The sequence below is a fragment of the Bombina bombina genome, chromosome 6, assembly GCF_027579735.1.
Source record: "Bombina bombina isolate aBomBom1 chromosome 6, aBomBom1.pri, whole genome shotgun sequence".
Lineage (NCBI taxonomy): Eukaryota > Metazoa > Chordata > Amphibia > Anura > Bombinatoridae > Bombina > Bombina bombina.
The window spans coordinates 14198588-14222575 of NC_069504.1; the positions used below are offsets into that span (position 1 = coordinate 14198588).

The 23988-nt window shown below is 45.5% G+C and overlaps 1 protein-coding gene across 1 annotated transcript in view; it reads left to right on the forward strand.

The window, feature by feature from the left end:
- Positions 1-274: 274 nt before the first annotated feature.
- LOC128662718 (protein DENND6B-like) overlaps positions 275-23988 on the forward strand; it is a 574365-nt gene continuing 550651 nt past the window's right edge. The window contains exons 1-2 of the mRNA XM_053716624.1: positions 275-379; positions 6260-6298. Coding sequence (XP_053572599.1) covers positions 275-379; positions 6260-6298 — 144 coding nt within the window. The remainder of the gene's footprint in view (positions 380-6259; positions 6299-23988) is intronic.

Consider the following 23988-nt stretch of genomic DNA (forward strand, 5'->3'; position numbering starts at 1 on the left):
GGTACCAGCCTACAGATGCCAGGGCCTGACCAGGTGTCACTGTGTCTCGGGTACCAGCCTACAGATGCCAGGGCCTGGTCAGGTGTCACTGTGTCTCGGGTACCAGCCTACAGATGCCAGGGCCTGGTCAGGTGTCACTGTGTCTCGGGTACCAGCCTACAGATGCCAGGGCCTCAGGTATGATATCACCATCAAGAGCAACAAGATGACGCACTTCCGGTCTCGGTTTCTATGGTGACTGCTACGGATGCTCTGAGCTGACAGAAGAGACATCATGGAGGAGGCAGCGGGTATCGGGCGGGTCTGGGAGCGATTCTCCGCCTGGTTACACGGGGTCTGTGTTGTTACGTTTGACCTGGAGCTCGGGCAGGCGATGGAGGTGAGAGGAGCTGGGGCAAGTGAGAGACAGAGAGGGGGGAGCTGGGGCAAGTGAGAGACAGAGAGGGGGGAGCTGGGGCAAGTGACAGTGAGAGACAGAGAGGGGGGGAGCTGGGGCAAATGACAGTGAGAGACAGAGAGGGGGAGCTGGGGCAAGTGAGAGACAGAGAGGGGGGAGCTGGGGCAAGTGAGAGACTGAGAGGGGGGAGCTGGGGCAAATGACAGTGAGAGACAGAGAGGGGGAGCTGGGGCAAGTGTGAGACAGAGAGGGGGGAGCTGGGGCAAGTGACAGTGAGAGACAGAGAGGGGGGAACTGGGGCAAGTGAGAGACAGAGAGGGGGGAGCTGGGGCAAGTGACAGTGAGAGACAGAGAGGGGGGAGCTGGGGCAAGTGAGAGACAGAGAGGGGGGAGCTGGCGCAAGTGAGAGACTGAGGGGGAGAGAGAGAGGGGGGCTGGGGCAAGTGAGAGACTGAGGGGAGAGAGAGAGGGGAGCTGGGGCAAGTGAGAGACTGTGGGGGAGAGAGAGAGGGGAGCTGGGGCAAGTGAGAGACTGAGAGGGGGGAGCTGGGGCAAGTGAGAGACTGAGGGGGAGAGAGAGAGGGGAGCTGGGGCAAGTGAGAGACTGAGAGGGGGGAGCTGGGGCAAGTGAGAGACTGAGGGGGAGAGAGAGAGGGGAGCTGGGGCAAGTGAGAGACTGTGGGGGAGAGAGAGAGGGAAGCTGGGGCAAGTGAGAGACTGAGGGAGAGAGAGAGGGGAGCTGGGGCAAGTGAGAGACTGAGGGGGAGAGAGAGAGGGGAGCTGGGGCAAGTGAGAGACTGAGGGGGAGAGAGAGAGGGGAGCTGGGGCAAGTGAGAGACTGAGGGGGAGAGAGAGGGAAGCTGGGGCAAGTGAGAGACTGAGGGGGAGGGAGAGAGGGGAGCTGGGGCAAGTGAGAGGGAGAGAGGGGAGCTGGGGCAAGTGAGAAACTGAGGGGGGGGAGAGGGGAGCTGGGGCAAGTGAGAGACTGAGGGGAGAGAGAGAGGGGAGCTGGGGCAAGTGAGAGACTGAGGGGAGAGAGAGAGGGGAGCTGGGGCAAGTGAGCGACTGAGGGAAGAGAGGGGAGCTGGGGCAAGTGAGAGACTGAGGGGGAGAGAGAGAGGAGCTGGGGCAAGTGAGAGACTGAGGGGGGGAGAGAGGGGGAGCTGGGGCAAGTGAGAAACTGAGGGGGGGAGAGAGGGGAGCTGGGGCAAGTGAGAGACTGAGGGGGAGAGAGGGGGGAGCTGGGGCAAGTGAGAAACTGAGGGGGGGGGGAGAGAGGGGAGCTGGGGCAAGTGAGAGACTGAGGGGGAGGGAGAGAGGGGAGCTGGGGCAAGTGAGAGACTGAGGGGGAGAGAGAGAGGGGAGCTGGGGCAAGTGAGAAACTGAGGGGGGGGAGAGAGGGGAGCTGGGGCAAGTGAGAGACTGAGGGGGAGAGAGGGGGGAGCTGGGGCAAGTGAGTGACTGAGGGGGGGGAGAGAGAGGGGAGCTGGGGCAAGTGAAAGACTGAGGGGGAGAGAGGGGAGCTGAGGCAAGTGAGAGACTGAGGGGGAGAGAGAGAGGGGAGCTGGGGCAAGTGAGAGACTGAGGGGGAGAGAGAGAGGGGAGCTGGGGCAAGTGAGAGACTGAGGGGAGAGAGAGGGGAGCTGGGGCAAGTGAGAAACTGAGGGGGGGGAGAGAGGGGAGCTGGGGCAAGTGAGAGACTGAGGGGGAGAGAGAGAGAGGAGAGCTGGGGCAAGTGAGAGACTGAGGGGGAGAGAGAGAGGGGAGCTGGGGCAAGTGAGAGACTGAGGGAGAGAGAGAGAGAGGGGGGAGCTGGGGCAAGTGAGAGACTGAGGGGGAGAGAGAGAGGGGAGCTGGGGCAAGTGAGAAACTGAGGGGGGGGGGAGAGGGGAGCTGGGGCAAGTGAGAGACTGAGGGGGAGAGAGAGAGGGGAGCTGGGGCAAGTGAGAAACTGAGGGGGGGAGAGAGGGGAGCTGGGGCAAGTGAAAGACTGAGGGGGAGAGAGAGAGGGGAGCTGGGGCAAGTGAGAGACTGAGGGGGAGAGAGAGAGGGGAGCTGGGGCAAGTGAGAGACTGAGGGGGAGAGAGAGAGGGGAGCTGGGGCAAGTGAGAGACTGAGGGGGAGAGAGAGAGGGGAGCTGGGGCAAGTGAGAGACTGAGGAGAGAGAGAGGGGAGCTGGGGCAAGTGAGAGACTGAGGGGAGAGAGAGGGGAGCTGGGGCAAGTGAGAGACTGAGGGGGAGAGAGAGAGGGGAGCTGGGGCAAGTGAGAGACTGAGGGGGGGAGAGAGGGGAGCTGGGGCAAGTGAGAGACTGAGAGGGAGAGAGAGAGGGGAGCTGGGGCAAGTGAGAGACTGAGGGGGGGAGAGAGGGGAGCTGGGGCAAGTGAGAAACTGAGGGGGGGGAGAGAGGGGAGCTGGGGCAAGTGAGAGACTGAGAGGGAGAGAGAGAGAGAGGGGAGCTGGGGCAAGTGAGAGACTGAGGGGGAGAGAGAGGGGAGCTGAGGCAAGTGAGAGACTGAGGGGGAGAGAGAGAGGGGAGCTGGGGCAAGTGAGTGACTGAGGGGGGGGGGAGAGAGGGGAGCTGGGGCAAGTGAAAGACTGAGGGGGAGAGAGAGAGGGGAGCTGGGGCAAGTGAGAGACTGAGGGGGAGAGAGAGAGGGGAGCTGGGGCAAGTGAGGGACTGAGGGGGAGAGAGAGAGGGGAGCTGGGGCAAGTGAGAGACTGAGGGGGAGAGAGAGAGGGGAGCTGGGGCAAGTGAGTGACTGAGGGGGGAGAGAGAGAGGGGAGCTGGGGCAAGTGAGTGACTGAGGGGGAGAGAGAGAGGGGAGCTGGGGCAAGTGAGAGACTGAGGGGGAGGGAGAGAGGGGAGCTGGGGCAAGTGAGAGACTGAGGGGGAGGGAGAGAGGGAAGCTGGGGCAAGTGAGAGACTGAGGGGGAGAGAGAGAGGGAAGCTGGGGCAAGTGAGAGACTGAGGGGGAGAGAGAGAGGGGAGCTGGGGCAAGTGAGAGACTGAGGGGAGAGAGAGAGAGAGGGGAGCTGGGGCAAGTGAGAGACTGAGAGGGAGAGAGAGAGAGAGGGGAGCTGGGGCAAGTGAGAGACTGAGGGGAAGAGAGAGAGGGGACCTGGGCATGTGAGAGACTGAGGGGGGGGAGAGGGGAGCTGGGGCAAGTGAGAAACTGAGGGGGGGAGAGAGGGGAGCTGGGGCAAGTGAGAGACTGAGGGGGAGGGAGAGAGGGGAGCTGGGGCAAGTGAGAGACTGAGGGGGAGGGAGAGAGAGGGGAGCTGGGGCAAGTGAGAGACTGAGGGGGAGGGAGAGAGGGGAGCTGGGGCAAGTGAGAGACTGAGAGGGAGAGAGGGGAGCTGGGGCAAGTGAGAGACTGAGGGAGAGAGGGGAGCTGGGGCAAGTGAGAGACTGAGGGGGAGGGAGAGAGGGGAGCTGGGGCAAGTGACAGACTGAGGGGGAGAGAGAGAGGGGAGCTGGGGCAAGTGAGAGACTGAGGGGGAGAGAGAGAGGGGAGCTGGGGCAAGTGAGAGACTGAGAGGGAGAGAGAGGGGAGCTGGGGCAAGTGAGAGACTGGGGGGGAGAGAGGGGAGCTGGGGCAAGTGAGAGACTGAGGGGGGGGAGAGAGGGGAGCTGGGGCAAGTGAGAGACTGAGGGGGAGAGAGAGGGGAGCTGGGGCAAGTGAGAGACTGAGGGGGAGGGAAAGAGGGGAGCTGGGGCAAGTGAGAGACTGAGGGGGGGGGAGAGAGGGGAGCTGGGGCAAGTGAGAGACTGAGGGGGAGAGAGAGGGGAGCTGGGGCAAGTGAGAGACTGAGGGGGAGGGAGAGAGGGGAGCTGGGGCAAGTGAGAGACTGAGGGGGAGGGAGAGAGGGGAGCTGGGGCAAGTGAGAGACTGAGAGGGAGAGAGAGGGGAGCTGGGGCAAGTGAGAGACTGAGGGGGAGGGAGAGAGAGGGGAGCTGGGGCAAGTGAGAGACTGAGGGGGAGGGAGAGAGGGGAGCTGGGGCAAGTGAGAGACTGAGGGGGAGGGAGAGAGGGGAGCTGGGGCAAGTGAGAGACTGAGGGGGAGAGAGGGGGGGAGCTGGGGCAAGTGAGAGACTGAGAGGGGGAGAGAGGGGAGCTGGGGCAAGTGAGAGACTGAGGGTGGGAGAGAGGGGAGCTGGGGCAAGTGAGAAACTGAGGGGGAGAGAGAGGGGAGCTGGGGCAAGTGAGAGACTGAGGGGGAGGGAGAGAGAGGGGAGCTGGGGCAAGTGAGAGACTGAGGGGGAGGGAGAGAGGGGAGCTGGGGCAAGTGAGAGACTGAGAGGGAGAGAGGGGAGCTGGGGCAAGTGAGAGACTGAGGGGGAGAGGGAGAGAGGGGAGCTGGGGCAAGTGAGAGACTGAGGGGGAGGGAGAGAGGGGAGCTGGGGCAAGTGACAGACTGAGGGGGAGAGAGAGAGGGGAGCTGGGGCAAGTGAGAGACTGAGGGGGAGAGAGAGAGGGGAGCTGGGGCAAGTGAGAGACTGAGAGGGAGAGAGAGAGGGGAGCTGGGGCAAGTGAGAGACTGGGGGGGAGGGAGAGAGGGGAGCTGGGGCAAGTGAGAGACTGAGGGGGGGGAGAGAGGGGAGCTGGGGCAAGTGAGAGACTGAGGGGGAGAGAGAGGGGAGCTGGGGCAAGTGAGAGACTGAGGGGGAGGGAAAGAGGGGAGCTGGGGCAAGTGAGAGACTGAGGGGGGGGGGAGAGAGGGGAGCTGGGGCAAGTGAGAGACTGAGGGGGAGAGAGAGGGGAGCTGGTGCAAGTGAGAGACTGAGGGGGAGGGAGAGAGGGGAGCTGGGGCAAGTGAGAGACTGAGGGGGAGGGAGAGAGGGGAGCTGGGGCAAGTGAGAGACTGAGAGGGAGAGAGAGGGGAGCTGGGGCAAGTGAGAGACTGAGAGGGAGAGAGAGGGGAGCTGGGGCAAGTGAGAGACTGAGGGGGAGGGAGAGAGAGGGGAGCTGGGGCAAGTGAGAGACTGAGGGGGAGGGAGAGAGGGGAGCTGGGGCAAGTGAGAGACTGAGGGGGAGGGAGAGAGGGGAGCTGGGGCAAGTGAGAGACTGAGGGGGGAGAGAGGGGGGGAGCTGGGGCAAGTGAGAGACTGAGAGGGAGAGAGAGGGGAGCTGGGGCAAGTGAGAGACTGAGGGTGGGAGAGAGGGGAGCTGGGGCAAGTGAGAAACTGAGGGGGAGAGAGAGGGGAGCTGGGGCAAGTGAGAGACTGAGGGGGAGGGAGAGAGGGGAGCTGGGGCAAGTGAGAGACTGAGGGGGAGGGAGAGAGGGGAGCTGGGGCAAGTGAGAGACTGAGGGGGAGAGAGAGAGGGGAGCTGGGGCAAGTGAGAGACTGAGAGGGAGAGAGAGGGGAGCTGGGGCAAGTGAGAGACTGAGGGGGAGAGAGAGAGGGGAGCTGGGGCAAGTGAGAAACTCATGGGGAGAGAGAGTGGTGGGCTGGGGCAAGTGAGAAACTCATGGGGAGAGAGAGTGGGGGGCTGGGGCATGTGAGAGACTCATGGGGAGAGAGAGTGGGGGGCTGCGGCAAGTGAGAGACTCATGGGGAGAGAGAGTGGGGGGCTGCGGCAAGTGAGAGACTCATGGGGAGAGAGAGTGGGGGGCTGCGGCAAGTGAGAGACTCATGGGGAGAGAGAGTGGGGGGCTGCGGCAAGTGAGCGATTGAGGTGGAGCGAGCTTGGAGGCAGTGAGGTTGCAGAATCTGGCACAGAGGGAGATTGTGGAGTAGAGTGAGCAGAGAGGGATAAATATGAGCTGAGGTTGGGTAATGAGGACATTGTGTGTAAGTGCAGACTTGCCAGGGATAAAGGTGACAAATTCTATTAGTAATTCTGTTTGTCTTCTGCAGTTGCTGTATCCACAGAATATAAGGATCACTGAGAAAGAGGTAACTTGCTTGTTGCGGAATCTGTTGGTGCTCTACACATAACTGATAATAATAGTAATGAAAGCCCAGCGCGCAGCAGGCGCCTAGTACCCAACGTCCAGGAACACACAATACCATGTGACCAGAAACATATATTACCGCAAGCATCAGACTAACATCCCAGACTGAAATATATCATCTAGATCAGTGATTTTTAACCTTTTTTTTTGCCGTGGCACACTTTTTTACATTAAAAAATCCTGTGGCACACCACGATCCCAAAATTTTAAAAAAATCACACATTGTAGCCTAATACAGCATATATATATACACATATACACAAACACACACATACTGTATGTATTGTGTTGTTATGCCATGCCTCCTACAAACTACCCCTGCACTGGGAGTAAAAAACAAGCAAAGTTTAAAAAATATGTCACACTGTTGTCAGTCTGCCGTGGCACACCTGAGAATCTCTCACGGCACACTGGTTGAAAAACACTGATCTAGATCTCACCCCCTTGTGCGAATACAAACTGTGCCATTCTCCTGTGCCTGCTGAATATTCCACAAAAACCTGCAAAAAAAAATCTGATTCAGCTAAAAACGAATATGTTTTTTATTATTTTGAATCATTTTAAGGTCTTTATCTGCAGCTATGTCTAAAATGATGCAGAAGTGCCCCAATTTTCAAACAAACAATCCAAGGTATTGATCTATTCCCATTTTTGTATATTTAATGCCACTATTTGACCACCAAATGCCATTGTATGAAAAAAAAATGTTAACTATTTCACAAATTTTGGGTCTCAGACCAAATTATTTACACATAACTACTGCACTACAGTCATAGACAAATGGTTGTAAAAGTTTCTCTAGGAAACATTTTGCTCAGAAATAGCAGGTGTGCATGGGTTTGCATTGATGACTTGCTAATTTGAATTCTGCTAATTGCAGCACCTCACCACACCTCTGAAATTCCAGGCAGTGAATAGGTTAATCAATTAGCTGTTAAGGGTAACATTTATTATAGTGCAGTGATTACCCCCCCCCCCCCCAAACAGTTTTCCTCCGACCCCTATCCCACTGGTCACCATCATCATCCACCATCTTTCTTTTTTATTTTTTTGCTGTAGTGTAGGGATCCCTCCCACCTCCATGATCTCTTAGAAATAACTCTCTTCTCTCCCCCCTCCTACTGCACTGCCATATTTGTTACTGGCAATATGCCAGTGTGCAGCCTTAGGGTGAGGGTTAGCGTAGGGAACCCTCCCTCCAGCGATGGACTGCCCATCCACTCCATCATTCCCTCCCAAGCCTCCCTCCTCACCACTGCTCCCAGTACAGACAGTGAGACTGAGCGATCAGCGCTCCCTTACTATATGAAGGAAAATGCCTTCTGCCCCATCTGCAGTCTCGCTGGGCAAACTACTGTGTGACATAGTACCTACGTCCATTTAGCTTAAGGGGTTAATCAACAGATTGCAAAAAAACAAAGTTTAGAGGTGCAAATAAACATTAAAGGGACATGAAAATCAATAAGAAATATTCATGTTCTTGCTATATTCAGCTAGCTCCCTGGACCTGATTTTAACTGTGTTTTTAACCACTTAGCAAGGGTTAAACCCATAGTTACATGCAAGCAATAGTGCATTAACACAAGTGTTTTGTACTGTGAGTATTTTCTTTGCACTTTTGTCCTTTTTATTAGACTGTGATGCAGATGCTCATCTTATGCTGCTCACACCAAGCCTCCAGGGTCAGTACCACCAGCGCACCATGAGACTGTTTGTCTGACTTGTCTCAGGAGATAGATCTGATGGTTGTGAACAAGTTGCTTATCTTATGCTGCTCACACCAAGTCTCCAGGGTCAGTACCACCAGCACACCATGAGACTGTTTGTCTGACTTGTCTCAGGAGATGGATCTGATGGTTGTGAACAAGCAGCTTATCTTATGCTGCTCACACCAAGCCTCCAGGGTCAGTACCACCAGCGCACCATGAGACTGTTTGTCTGACTTGTCTCCGAAGGTAGATCTGATGGTTGTGAACAAGCAGCTTATCTTATGCTGCTCACACCAAGCCTCCAGGGTCAGTACCACCAGCGCACCATGAGACTGTTTGTCTGACTTGTCTCAGGAGATAGATCTGATGGTTGTGAACAAGCCGATTGTCTTATGCTGCTCACACCAAGCCTCCAGGGTCAGTACCACCAGCACACCATGAGACTGTTTGTCTGACTTGTCTCGGGAGATAGATCTGATGGTTGTGAACAAGCCGCTTATCTTATGCTGCTCACACCAAGCCTCCAGGGTCAGTACCACCAGCGCACCATGAGACTGTTTGTCTGACTTGTCTCAGGAGATAGATTTGATGGTTGTGAACAAGTTGCTTATCTTATGCTGCTCACACCAAGCCTCCAGGGTCAGTACCACCAGCACACCATGAGACTGTTTGTCTGACTTGTCTCCGAAGGTAGATCTGATGGTTGTGAACAAGTTGCTTATCTTATGCTGCTCACACCAAGCCTCCAGGGTCAGTACCACCAGCGCACCATGAGACTGTTTGTCTGACTTGTCTCAGGAGATAGATCTGATGGTTGTGAACAAGCAGCTTATCTTATGCTGCTCACACCAAGCCTCCAGGGTCAGTACCACCAGCGCACCATGAGACTGTTTGTCTGACTTGTCTCAGGAGATAGATCTGATGGTTGTGAACAAGCAGCTTATCTTATGCTTCTCACACCAAGCCTCCAGGGTCAGTACCACCAGCGCACCATGAGACTGTTTGTCTGACTTGTCTCAGGAGATAGATCTGATGGTTGTGAACAAGTTGCTTATCTTATGCTGCTCACAACAAGCCTCCAGGGTCAGTACCACCAGCACACCCTGAGACTGTTTGTCTGACTTGTCTCAGGAGATAGATCTGATGGTTGTGAACAAGCAGCTTATTTTATGCTGCTCACACCAAGCCTCCAGGGTCAGTACCACCAGCACACCATGAGACTGCTTGTCTGACTTGTCTCAGGAGATAGATCTGATGGTTGTGAACAAGCAGCTTATCTTATGCTGCTCACACCAAGCCTCCAGGGTCAGTACCACCAGCACACCATGAGACTGTTTGTCTGACTTGTCTCGGGAGATAGATCTGATGGTTGTGAACAAGCCGCTTATCTTATGCTGCTCACACCAAGCCTCCAGGGTCAGTACCACCAGCGCACAATGAGACTGTTTGTCTGACTTGTCTCAGGAGATAGATCTGATGGTTGTGAACAAGCAGCTTATCTTATGCTGCTCACACCAAGTCTCCAGGGTCAGTACCACCAGCGCACAATGAGACTGTTTGTCTGACTTGTCTCAGGAGATAGATCTGATGGTTGTGAACAAGCAGCTTATCTTATGCTGCTCACACCAAGCCTCCAGGGTCAGTACCACCAGCACACCATGAGACTGTTTGCCTGACTTGTCTCAGGAGATAGATCTGATGGTTGTGAACAAGCAGCTTATCTTATGCTGCTCACACCAAGCCTCCAGGGTCAGTACCACCAGCACACCATGAGACTGTTTGTCTGACTTGTCTCGGGAGATAGATCTGATGGTTTTGAACAAGTTGCTTATCTTATGCTGCTCACACCAAGCCTCCAGGGTCAGTACCACCAGCGCACCATGAGACTGTTTGTCTGACTTGTCTCAGGAGATAGATCTGATGGTTGTGAACAAGTTGCTTATCTTATGCTGCTCACACCAAGCCTCCAGGGTCAGTATCACCAGCGCACCATGAGACTGTTTGTCTGACTTGTCTCAGGAGATAGATCTGATGGTTGTGAACAAGTTGCTTATCTTATGCTGCTCACACCAAGCCTCCAGGGTCAGTAGCACCAATACACCCTGAGACTGTTTGTCTGACTTGTCTCGGGAGATAGATCTGATGGTTGTGAACAAGCAGCTTATCTTATGCTGCTCACACCAAGCCTCCATGGTCAGTAGCACCAATACACCCTGAGACTGTTTGTCTGACTTGTCTCGGGAGATAGATCTGATGGTTGTGAACAAGCAGCTTATCTTATGCTGCTCACACCAAGCCTCCAGGGTCAGTACCACCAACGCACAATGAGATTGTTTGTCTGACTTGTCTCGGGAGATAGATCTGATGGTTGTGAACAAGCCGCTTATCTTATGCTGCTCACACCAAGCCTCCAGGGTCAGTACCACCAGCGCACAATGAGACTGTTTGTCTGACTTGTCTCAGGAGATAGATCTGATGGTTGTGAACAAGCAGCTTATCTTATGCTGCTCACACCAAGTCTCCAGGGTCAGTACCACCAGCGCACAATGAGACTGTTTGTCTGACTTGTCTCAGGAGATAGATCTGATGGTTGTGAACAAGCAGCTTATCTTATGCTGCTCACACCAAGCCTCCATGGTCAGTAGCACCAATACACCCTGAGACTGTTTGTCTGACTTGTCTCGGGAGATAGATCTGATGGTTGTGAACAAGCAGCTTATCTTATGCTGCTCACACCAAGCCTCCAGGGTCAGTACCACCAGCACACCATGAGACTGTTTGTCTGACTTGTCTCGGGAGATAGATCTGATGGTTTTGAACAAGTTGCTTATCTTATGCTGCTCACACCAAGCCTCCAGGGTCAGTACCACCAGCGCACCATGAGACTGTTTGTCTGACTTGTCTCAGGAGATAGATCTGATGGTTGTGAACAAGTTGCTTATCTTATGCTGCTCACACCAAGCCTCCAGGGTCAGTATCACCAGCGCACCATGAGACTGTTTGTCTGACTTGTCTCAGGAGATAGATCTGATGGTTGTGAACAAGTTGCTTATCTTATGCTGCTCACACCAAGCCTCCAGGGTCAGTAGCACCAATACACCCTGAGACTGTCTGACTTGTCTCAGAAGATAGATCTGATAGTTGTGAACAATAGAGAAAACAGGAGAATAGAGGGGCGCCTCATGTGTGTATCAGTATGTCAGATTCAATCACATTTGGCCCACGTACACTTATGTACTGGTAGAAGCAGGCTGGTAACTTGTCTGGCTTGTCTCAGAAGATAATTCTGATGGTTGTGAACAAGTTGCTTATCTTATGCTGCTCACACCAAGTCTGTTTGTCTGACTTGCAGGTATACTTTTGTTTCCTGTCATTATCAAGCACGTGTACTGTATTTTGAGCAGTCTGATCTGCCCTACAGAGTCTTGTAATAACTCATTGGGCCTAGAAATTGTTTAGAATTTAAGATCCAATTAAACAAACTAAGAACCATAAATAAATAAAAATGCATTTTCTGCTATATTCAGATTATTATTTTTTTTTACCTTTTCTCTCTCTCTCCCCCTTCATGTTGTACTTGTCGTTGAACCTGAGATTAGCACTTACTGAGAACTGTGATGGAAAACATCTCTAGCTGAGTAGAAAATATTCTGAAACCTCTGGTAAAAAAACATAGCCAGTTTCAGTAAAGACACCACAGACTTGCTAAACAAGCTGGATAACATAGGTGCACTTTCAGATGGTACCATCTTGGCAGTAATGGATGTTGAAGCACTATACACCAAGATGGCCAAGCAGCATGCCAGGAAAATGACCTAACCACAGACTGTGTCACACAACACTTGCGCATAATTATTTTACATTTGGAGAGGATATTTACCTCCAAAAGATGGGTACAGCTATAGGAACAAGAATGGCTCCCTAGTATGCTGACCTATTCATGGCAAACCTTAAATATTTTTTTATCAACCTGCAATATAAGACCCCAGGCATACTTCTACTACACTATTAATATAAACAGCAGATAAGCAACAATTTATTAATTTCCACAAAAGATTTAATTAATTCCATCCCACTATCAAACTCTCACTAAACCACTCCACCACACACACATTCATTTCTGGACACCACCATTTACATTAAAAACAATACCATATACACAGGGCCGTCACTAGAAATTTTGGGGCCCCTTACTTAACCATCGATCAGCCCCCCCCCCCCCTTGACATGTGCAATTTTTGACCATGTAACAAACGTATATGCACTTTATTGTTAAGTGTAGTCAAACTTGGATATGTTGTAAAGGTAGTAACACACAAACACAGAAGCACACAGACACACTCATACACTGAAACACACACTCACACATAAGGATACACATATAGTCACTCTAGCAGACACGCAAAGAAACACACAAACACACTCATACACTGAAACACACACACTCACACATAAGGATTCACATATAGTCCCTCTAGCAGACATGCAAAGAAACACACAAACACTCATACACTGAAATACACACACTCACACATAAGGATTCACATATAGACACTCTAGCAGACACGCAAAGAAACACACAAACACACTCATACACTGAAACACACACTCACACATAAGGATTCACATATAGACACTCTAGCAGACACGCAAAGAAACACACAAACACACTCATACACTGAAATACACACACTCACACATAAGGATTCACATATAGACACTCTAGCAGACACGCAAAGAAACACACAAACACACTCATACACTGAAACACACACTCACACATAAGGATTCACATATAGACACTCTAGCAGACACGCTAAGAAACACACAAACACACTCAGACACAGACACCCAGCAATTGTTTACATTGACCTGACAAGTAATGAGGTAGACTACAGTTTTGTCAAAAAAGGAGATTCACAAAACAAAATATGGAGTTCTGATTATCTTTTGGTCAAGGAAGATGCCAACTAAATGATGACAGTAGCATGCAGTGGCTGAAAGGAAGGGCCCTGAACAGACTAAACGATAATTTAAAGGTTAAATAGTGGATTGGTGACTTCTGGAAAGGTCTCAAAGTCTGTAGAAAGATGTGAATAATGGACACACACAAACTCAAACACAAACTTGCACATATACCCAAGGAAACATCCACAGAGACAGCCTCAGAAAACACACAAAGACACACACAGAGACACCCACATAAAACACAAAGACATACATACACACCCTCACTGAGACATCGACGGAAAACACACAAAGACATACACACACTCACTGAGACACACCCTCACTGAGACATCGACGGAAAACACAGAAAGACATACACACACTCACAGAGACACCCACAGAAAAACAGACATAAATACATACACACACCCTCACAGAAACATCCACAGAAAACGCACAAAGACATACACACCCACCCTCACAGAGGCATCCAGAGAAAATACACAAAGACATACATACACACAAACTCTTACAGACATTCACAGAAAATGCACAAAGACATACACACACACCCTCACAGAGACATCCACAGAAAATGCACAAAGAGAGACACACATCCCCCTCACAGAGAGACTTACAGAAAAAAAATACATACACACTCATAGAGACACCAACAAAAGCACAAAAACACAGACACTCACAGAAACACTCACAGGAGGTACAATTTCTGCACATTGCCATCCCCTAAATCAACAGTGTGTGACATGCATGATAAAAAAATAGCAGAAATTAAGAGATCACTTTTTAAAGTCCTTGCATAAAGGGGCAGTAAACTGGAATAATTAAAATATATATATATAAAAAAAAAAAAAAAAATCATATCTTCCAGAAGGGCACCTACCATTTGTGTATTGAGGAGGAAACATTTCTGCATGGTTTTAAATATATAATTTCTACAGCATTGTCAAATAATCATAAATACACTGCTGCATATTGCTAAAAAAAAACGTGTTTTTATGGACCCCTGGCCCACCATACAACTACTACCACACTGAAGTTACAATCCAAAATTGCACAAAGAAATAAAAAACATTTACTAAGTAAGTCCTACCTCCTCTGCAAATGAAAGTGATCTGCCGTCTGACTCAGGCACACACTGTACCAACAAAGTGCCAAGTCTGTCTCACACTGTGCATAGGGGTTTAGTGCACACTCAGACATCCTCTCAAATTCTAATACTTTACTCATTGTATTGACATTTCACACGCTCAATAGAACTCTGCTGTAGCACCCTCTGGTGGCTGCAAACATTTTTTTTAAAAAATTAATAATTTTTAAATAATAGTTGTGCTTACCTCATGGGGCCTCCTGGCCCAGTGGGCCCCTGATAGGAGTCACCCCTGATGGCAGCCCTGCATATACACTTCCATCTATCAATAACATACATACAGCACAGACTGTTACTCATATCCTAAATATTACAGCTTCTATACAAAACTCGCCAAACACTACTGATAGGGATTCACATCTAAAAACACTTAAAAATGTATTCAGGAATGTTATATATCTTAGATTATGATATTTATTTTCTCATCAGTAACCTCCCATATATTTGTATTATTTTGCTGTAGTTCTGATCAGGTGATATCTTTTTAAACACAGCAAATTATAAGACCACTACAACTGATAAGACTGTACTACCTAATCAAAACCTTTTGTGCATTACACAATTTAGTAGACAATACAATCAAATTTGTAGTATAGTAAAGAACAATTTGGTCATTTTAAAAGGAGATGAGGCCTTAAAAGACATCTTAACATCAGGAGTTATGTGTATAGCACGAAAAGCCCCCACCATAAGAGACATAACCAGCAAACAATTTACTGACAAAGTAACAGTAGGCTCCCATTGGCTAAGCCCAAAACCGGGATGTTTTAAATGTGGTCATGTACCATGTAAAGGATGTACTTGTGTGACTGTGACGGATACTTTTTCTTCAAAAGTCACTAATCAAGTATTCCATATTAGGGATAGGATTGACTGCAATTCTCAATATGTTATTTATTTAATTAATTGCTTATTTTGTTCTTGCCAATACGTAGGCATCACTACCCGCCCACTGAAAGACAGAATTCGTGAGCACCTGCGTTCCCTGGATGATAAAGAACCAAGAACGCCAGTAGCTAAACACTTTAGATTGCATGGCATGGGGCCTAAATATTTTTCATTTATAGGCATCGATGTAATTAAAAAACACCCTGGGGGGGGGAGATAGGGAAAAAAGCCTCAGGAAAAAAGAAATTTTTTGGATTGTCAAGCTGCATACCAGGGCACCAGAGGGCATCAACAAAAGGATGGATGTTGACTTATTTGTTGAGTAGCCCCCTGTTTCCCTGGTATTTTTTTCACAACTTGACCTTATCTCTGATTCTTTTATTTTGGTCTAATATTTATTGTTTCTTACCCTTGGAATCTTATCTAAATAGTATAGACTATATTCTAACGTATTGCCTCCTCATAGGTTTTTGATTCTTCTTGTTTTATAAATCCAAACTTTTTTTATTCATGTGAACTTCTTTTGCAAGTTTATCTTTAATGACTTTTTATACATATTTTTATTTTTTCCTTTAAGTGTAACCGTTTTCTTTTTGTATTAGGACTGGATATTTATATCTATTATTCTCATTATATATTATGGGCTAATGAGTTATTGCCTATTTACTTTGTCCTTTTAGTATTGAACACTTGTTTTCTAACTCTTTTAATTTACATGTTTTTTATTATTTTTTGTTTAGAGTTTATTATAATTTTGTATACTTGAGGATACACTTATTACCGCATTTATTCTGTATATATATGGAGTTCTGCCATGTTTTTGTTTGTACACTTATGTTTGTAAAATAGGATGAGTGACTTATCTGCAACAAACCTCCTTGTCATTACATCTCACAGGTGTAACCATTGTGTTTTGGCTAAATGGGGCCCTGATTGGCTGCCTTGTTGCATTTAAGTTCACCCACACCTTGAACATATCACCTCTGATGAAGCACATGCGCGAAACGCGTCAGATGTTAAGGCTTTGTTCTCACCTATGTACTAGCACCTTTGCCAATAAATTTGTTTTGAACCGACTTTGGGTGATACATCGGCCTCCCTTTGTCCTCTTTTGGGGATCTTCTGTTTCTGCATACAGCGGATGAGATACCGATTTGGCCGTTTGCCACCCGGAGCCCGTATCCTGACCTAAGGAGCCTCCTAGTGGACGCCTGGTACGTTCCAGCGGATCTCCTGTGCGACGCTGCACGCATTCCTCACGGCTGACACTTTCCAGCGGACCTGCTGTGCGAAGCGGCACACTACTCTGACGTCAGAGCTTTTGTCTATCGAGGACGACGTGAGACGAGGACGCGGACATCACCCCCCGTCGGAACTGGTGGGCTTTGGCCCATCTGGGATCTTCGGAGGAAATTGTCCGGTACCTGTATTTATCAAGAACTGGTTTGGTCCGCCTACCTTGAATGTATTTCACTTTTTGTTTACTTTGCACACCTGGATTGTGCCTTGGCCCAAAGGTCTTTCAACGGGTACTTTTTCACGTAATAGTCCATTTCTTATGTTCAAACAGCCCACATTGGAACTTTCTCCAAGCGCTCTGATTACATACAGTTAAGCGCAGTATTTGGGACTTTGTACGATCACTCTGGATTAATTGTGGACTGCATTATTTAATGTTCTATACTGTATTCTACATTTTGGCGTACACAATTTATGCCTTACTAAAGAATGGACGGTAACATTTTGTGTTAATTTACTACTTTTTGAATTTGAGAACAGTCCAGATTCAAGTATTTGATTCAATATATACCGGAGTTTTAGGTTCCCATTATACATCTGCTACTTTCTTTTTTGTCTCCTATATATATATATATATCACACATATATATATATATATATATATATATATATATATATATATATATATATATATACACATGAATATCTAACATAACTGCACCACATAGATAATTAATGGGAAGATTTTACAAATAATTGCTACCTATGCATTTCCTGTAGCCATTAGTGGTGCTGGGGGGATACAATTAATTCATATATATGGATAATAATTAGAAAGAGGAAGAAAGGACAATGAGATATAGTTAGAACAATGGTAAAGAAGGGAATGGGAAACGATTGCCCTATCCAGCACTAAATCATTGCCCCTAAATAACCTATACACTAGAAGGGTTAAGATAATAAGCAATTAATAATGCACAGAGGATTACTACAAACTAAACATCAATTTAATGCTGAATGCCATCAAATGTACAGAAACCAACAGCAAAAATTAAATTGAACAAGAGACAACAACTTGGTAATAATTTAAGGGGCCCCTGTTACATAATAACAAACTGAGAATTCAAACAAATAGTCCCAGAAAAATAATTAAAGTCCAAATTTGATTGGAATCCAAAGTTAAACTGTAATTCTATTGGGGATCCCCTTAGTGAAGCAGTGGACATTGATTGTAATGCAGTCTTTTGCGCTATGTAATTTATTTGTATATCCTGTGAAAGATGCAAGTTTAATATTGCTTAAGAAACCAGTCACACAATTAATTGCAACATTGAAGTTGCTGTGTTTCCTCCATACAGCCACTTTGTAACGGAGCTCGATTATAGTACTCACTCAGGTTGTGTGTAACGGAGCTCTATTATAGTACTCACTCAGGTTATGTGTAACGGAGCTCGATTATAGTACTCACTCAGGTTGTGTGTAACGGAGCTCGATTATAGTACTCACTCAGGTTGTGTGTAACGGAGCTCGATTATAGTACTCACTCAGGTTGTGTGTAACGGAGCTCGATTATAGTACTCACTCAGGTTGTGTGTAACGGAGCTCTATTATAGTACTCACTCAGGTTGTGTGTAACGGAGCTCTATTATAGTACTCACTCAGGTTGTGTGTAACGGAGCTCTATTATAGTACTCACTCTGGTTGTGTGTAACGTAGTTCGATGTTTGAATCAGCGGAGCGCATACAATACCTCCCTTGCTGACATGGAGCGTGCTTCCAATCCGCACCTCCCTGAGATACAGCTTCCTCGCTTGTTAACCATACCTTGCGTGAAATTCTCCTCTGGCTGCAGAGTTCCTGGGTCTTTAATCTTTAACTGTCCACTGCTGCTTAGTTACTTTGCTGCTTGGTAAGTGCTTGGCGATTTGGTGGTATTTGAATTACTGCTGCACTTAACGCCTAGCTACACGTGTTTCATCCCTAAGGCTTAGGGCTTCTTCCGGCAAATCAGTTTGTGATGTCATCAGGAAAAACATAATTTATGTAAGAACTTACCTGATAAATTCATTTCTTTCATATTAGCAAGAGTCCATGAGCTAGTGACGTATGGGATATACATTCCTACCAGGAGGGGCAAAGTTTCCCAAACCTTAAAATGCCTATAAATACACCCCTCACCACACCCACAATTCAGTTTAACGAATAGCCAAGAAGTGGGGTGATAAGAAAGGAGCGAAAGCATCAAAAATAAGGATTTGGAATAATTGTGCTTTATACAAAAAAATCATAACCACCACAAAAAGGGTGGGCCTCATGGACTCTTGCTAATATGAAAGAAATGAATTTATCAGGTAAGTTCTTACATAAATTATGTTTTCTTTCATGTAATTAGCAAGAGTCCATGAGCTAGTGACGTATGGGATAACAGATACCCAAGATGTGGAACTTCCACGCAAGAGTCACTAGAGAGGGAGGGATAAAATAAAGACAGCCAATTCTGCTGAAAAATTAATCCACAACCCAAATCAAAAGTTTCAATTTTTATAATGAAAAAAACTGAAATTATAAGCAGAAGAATCAAACTGAAACAGCTGCCCGAAGTACTATTCTACCAAAAACTGCTTCTGAAGAAGAAAAAACATCAAAATGGTAGAATTTAGGAAAAGTATGCAAAGAAGACAAAGTTATTGCTTTGCAAATCTGATCAACAGAAGCTTCATTCTTAAAAGTCCAGGAAGTAGAAACTAACCTAGTAGAATGAGCCGTAATCCTCTGAGGCGGGGATTAACCCGACTCCAAATAAGCATGATGAATCAAAAGCTTTAACCAAGATGCCAAAGAAATGGCAGAAGCCTTCTGACCTTTCCTAAAACCAGAAAAGATAACAAATAGACTAGAAGTCTGTCTGAAATCTGAGTAGCTTCAACATAATATTTCAAAACTCTTACCACATCCAAAAAATTTAAGAATCTTACAAAAGAATTCTTAGGATTAGGACACAAGGAAGGGACAATAATTCATCTACTAATGTTGTTAGAATTCACAACTTTAGGTAAAAATTGAAATGAGGACAGCAAAAACCACCTTATCCTGATGAAAAATCAGAAAAAGGAGATTCACAAGAAAGAACAGATAATTCAAAAACTGTTCTAGCTGAAGAGATGTCTAAAAAGAACAATACTTTCCATGAAAGTAATTAATGTCCAAAGAAAGCATATGCTCAAACAGAAGAGCCTGTAAAGCCTTCAGAACCAAATTAAGACTCCACGGAGGAGAAATTGGCTTAATGACAGGCTTGATACGAACCAAAGCCTGAACAAAACAATGAATATCAGAAAGATTTAGCAATTCTTACTGTGAAACAGCACAGGAAAAGCAGAGATTTGTCCTTTCAAGGAACATGGAGACAAAACCTTATGAAGAAACTATAAAAACCTAGGAATTCTAAAATAATGCCAAAAGAATTCATAAGAAGTGCATCATGATATGTAAATCTTCCAAGCTCGATAATAAATCCTATTAGACACAGATTTACGAGCCTGCAACATAGTATTAATCACTGAGTCAGAGAAACTTCTATGACTAAGTACTAAGAGTTACATTTTCATACCATCAAATTAATAATTTGAATTCCTGATGAAAAAAACGAATGTTAAGATATAAGGTCTGGCCTTAATGGAAGTAGCCAATATCGGCAACTGGACATCCGAACAAGAACCATATACCAAAACCTGTGTGGCCATGCTGGAGCCACCAGCCACACCAAAGATTGCTCTCTGATGATTTTGAAAATCACTCTTAAAAGAAGAACCAGAGATGAAAAAATATAGGCAGATTGATAATTCCAAGGAAGTGTCAATGCATACACTACTTCCGCCTGAGGATCCCCGGACCTGAATAGGCCTCTGGGAAGTTCCTTGTTTAGATGAGATGCCATCAGATCTATTTCTGGAAGCCCTCACATCTGAAAAATTGAAAAACATATCTGGGTAAAGAGACCATTCTCCCGGATGTAAAGCTTTGATTAACAGAGATAATCCACTTCCCAATTGTCTATACCTGGGAAAAAGACCACAGAAATTAGATAGGAGCTGCTGGATTTAGCCCAAGCAAATATCCAAGATACTTCTGTCAGAGCCTAAGGACTGATAGTCCCACCCTGATGATTGACATACGCCACAGTTGGGACATTGTCTGTCTGAAAAAACAATAAACGTCTCTTCTTCAAAAAGAAACCAACTGAAGAACTCTGAGAATGCACCGAGTTCCAAAATATCAAATGGTAATCTCGCCTCCTGAGATTTCCAAACCCCTTGTGCTGACAGAGATCCTCAGACAGCCTCCCAACCTAAAAGACTCGCATCTGTAGAGATCATGGTCCAGGTTGAAAGAACCGAAGAGACCTGTAGAACTAAATGATGGTGATCTTAACCACCGAATCAAAGATAGTTAAACATTAGGATTCAAAGATATAAAAGGTGATATCCTAGAATGCCTGCACCATTATTCAGCATAAAAAACTGGAAAGGTTTCCTATGAAATGAGCAAAGGGAATCGAATCCAATGCTGCAGCCATGAAACCTAAAACTTCCATGCATATATAGCAACTTGAAGGAAATAATAGAGACTGAAGGTTCCGACAAACGGAACCCAATAAACTTGTCACTTGTCTGTTAGAGACAAAAACATTGACACAATCTATCTGGAAACCTTAAAAGGTGACCCTTGTGTGAGGAATCAAGGATCTTTTGATATAAAGATCCTCTAACCATGTCTTGAAGAAACAACAAAGTTGAATCGTATGAGATTCCGCAGAACGAAAAGACTGAGCCAGTACCACGATACCGTCCAAATAAGGAACACTGAGAACCTTGAATAGATTCTTAGAGCTGTCGCTAGACCAGAAGGAAAAGCAACAAATTGGTAATGCTTGTCAAAAAAAGAGAATCTCAGAAAATAAAAATAATCTGAATGAAAACAGAAAATGAAGACATGTATCTATTTTATCTATTGTAAACAAATAATGCCATCACTGACCAAAAAGGCAGAATAGACCATATAAACACCATTCTAAAAAATGGTACACTTATATGGCAATTCAAAAAGATTTTCTATCTTTGGAACAATGAATAGTCTTGAATAAAACACCAAAACCCAGTTCCTAAAATGAAACTGGAATAAATACCCCAGAAAACTCCAGGTCTGAGCAGCGCTTGAGCCCCAACGGGTGACCAGCCGCACTTCACCAGTACCCAAAACATATAGGTCTGAAACACACTTCAGGAAAGTGTTAGTCTTACTGGAATAGCTGGAATATGATAGAGAAGAAAGACTTCTCACAGACGGTTTTACTCTGAATCCTATTCTGTACCCAAAGTCTAAGAAGTTTGGACCGAATAGAACCAAACAAATTTCAAAAAAGTCTTAACCTGCCCCTTACCAGCCAAGCTGGAATAAGAACCGCACCTACAAGCAAATTTGGGGAGCTGACTTTGAACTTTTAAAAGGCTTAATTGAATGAAGAAAAAAACTTCCAATTATAAACATGTTACTTGGGGAAGAATTCAGGATTCCGTTCCTTAGTAAGAACAGAAAACTAATATAAGCTTAAAGTTTTAGTCTAAGAACTCAATCTTGAAGCCCAGAGTAACAGTTAAAGAATTGAATCCAGTTATGAACCAAATAATTGATTATCTTGGAAAAAAAGAAATATGGATTTTAGAAATCAAATTAGCATTCCAAGATTGAAATCACAAAGTTCTTCTAGCTAAAATAGCTAAAGACATAGATTAAACCTCATTTGCGAAAATATTTAATAAAATGACAACACAAATTAAATTATTAGCATGTTAATCAAGTTAAAGGACCAGTCAACACACTGGACTTGCACAATCAACAAATGCAAGATAACAAGACAATGCAATAGCACTTAGTCTGAACTTCAAATGAGTAGTAGATTTTGTCCTTTTAACAATGCTAAACAAATCATAATCCGATACTTGATCTTAAAGTATCCAACCAGAAAGATGAAGCAATTGCAACATCAGCCAATTAAATTACAGGTCTAAGAAAAGTACCTGAAAATAATTTTCCTTAAATAAGATACAACCATCTGAAGGAAAAAAATAAATACTATTTGCTATAAGAATAATAGTATATTTAGCAGGAGTAGAGATAGCCCCATTAACTTGGGGAATCTTTCCTCAAAACTGAAAACTAACTGCCGACAAAGAATACAATTTAAAAACCTTAAAGGACTAAAAGAAAATTCTCAGCCTATTCCATTCCCTAGTATCAGGAACTGGAGAAAAAACCTCTGAAGAAACCACAGAAGATAAATAAGCAGAATTTAAATGTTAGCTAGTCTTTAAAATCAAAAGAACTAGTTACTTCAATATCCAAAATAATCAACACCTTTTGAACAAAGAAACAAATGTACTCTATTAAAAAATAAAAAACTAGATTTATTAGTGTCAATATCTGATGAAGAAAAATTCTGAATGAGAAAAAACACCATCAGAGAAGGATAATTCATTATGTTGTTGGTCATTTGAAACTTCCTCAACTAAAAAAGAAGTTTGAAAAAGACCTAAAAATTTTATTAGAAGGCGGGATGTCAGACAAAGCCTTTAAAATAGAATCAGAAAAATATTCTTATAAATTTCTAAGTATATCTTGTACATAAGATGTAAAAAGAATAGCAATATATAAAGCATAAATACTAATGGATTCTGCATGTAAAAGTTTATCATGATAACTTATTACAAACCATAGCTAAAGATAAACATTCATAACATTAAAATAAATGAACTTAGCTTTGGTAGGACTGATATCAGTCAACAGGAATCCCTCAGCATTTCTTGATACAGGAAAAGTGTTTGAAATATCTTGCAATATGTAATAGAAAAAAAACAACATATAAAGCAAAATTATCAAATTCCTTAAATGACAGTTTCAGGAAAGGGAAAAAAATGCAAAGCAAACAAGCCTCTAGTAACCAGAAGCAACAAAAAAATGAGACTTAAATATGACGCCCACATTTTTTGGCGACAAGTATGACACCCACATTTTTTGGCGCCAAGAATGACGCCCACATTTTTTGGCGCAAAAAAAACGTCTGTAACACACATGCGTCAAAAAATGACGCAACCATGAACAAACTTCCGACGTTAACTATGGCACCGAAAATGACAAAAATTTTGCGCCAAAAAAGTTTGCGCCAAAACTGACGCAATAAATTAAAGCATTTTCTGCCCTCGCGAGCCTAACAGCCCGCAAGGAAAAAAGTCAATTTGAATATTTTTAAGGTAAGAAAAAATATTCATTCATAAGCATTTTCCCCAAAAAATTAAACTGACAGTCTGAAAGAAGGAATACTGAATATCCTGAATCATGGCAAATATAAGTTTAAAACATATATTTAGAACTTTACATATAAAGTGCCCAACCATAGCTTAGAGTGTCATAAATAAAATAAGACTTACTTACCCTAAGACACTCATCTACATATAGTAGATAGCCAAACCAGTACTGAATCGAGAATCAGTAGAGGTAATGGTATATAAGAGTATATCGTCGATCTGAAAAGGGAGGTAGGAGAAGAAATCTCGACGACCGATAACAGAGAACCTATGAAATAGATCCCCTAGAGGAAGACCATTGTATTCAAATAGGCAA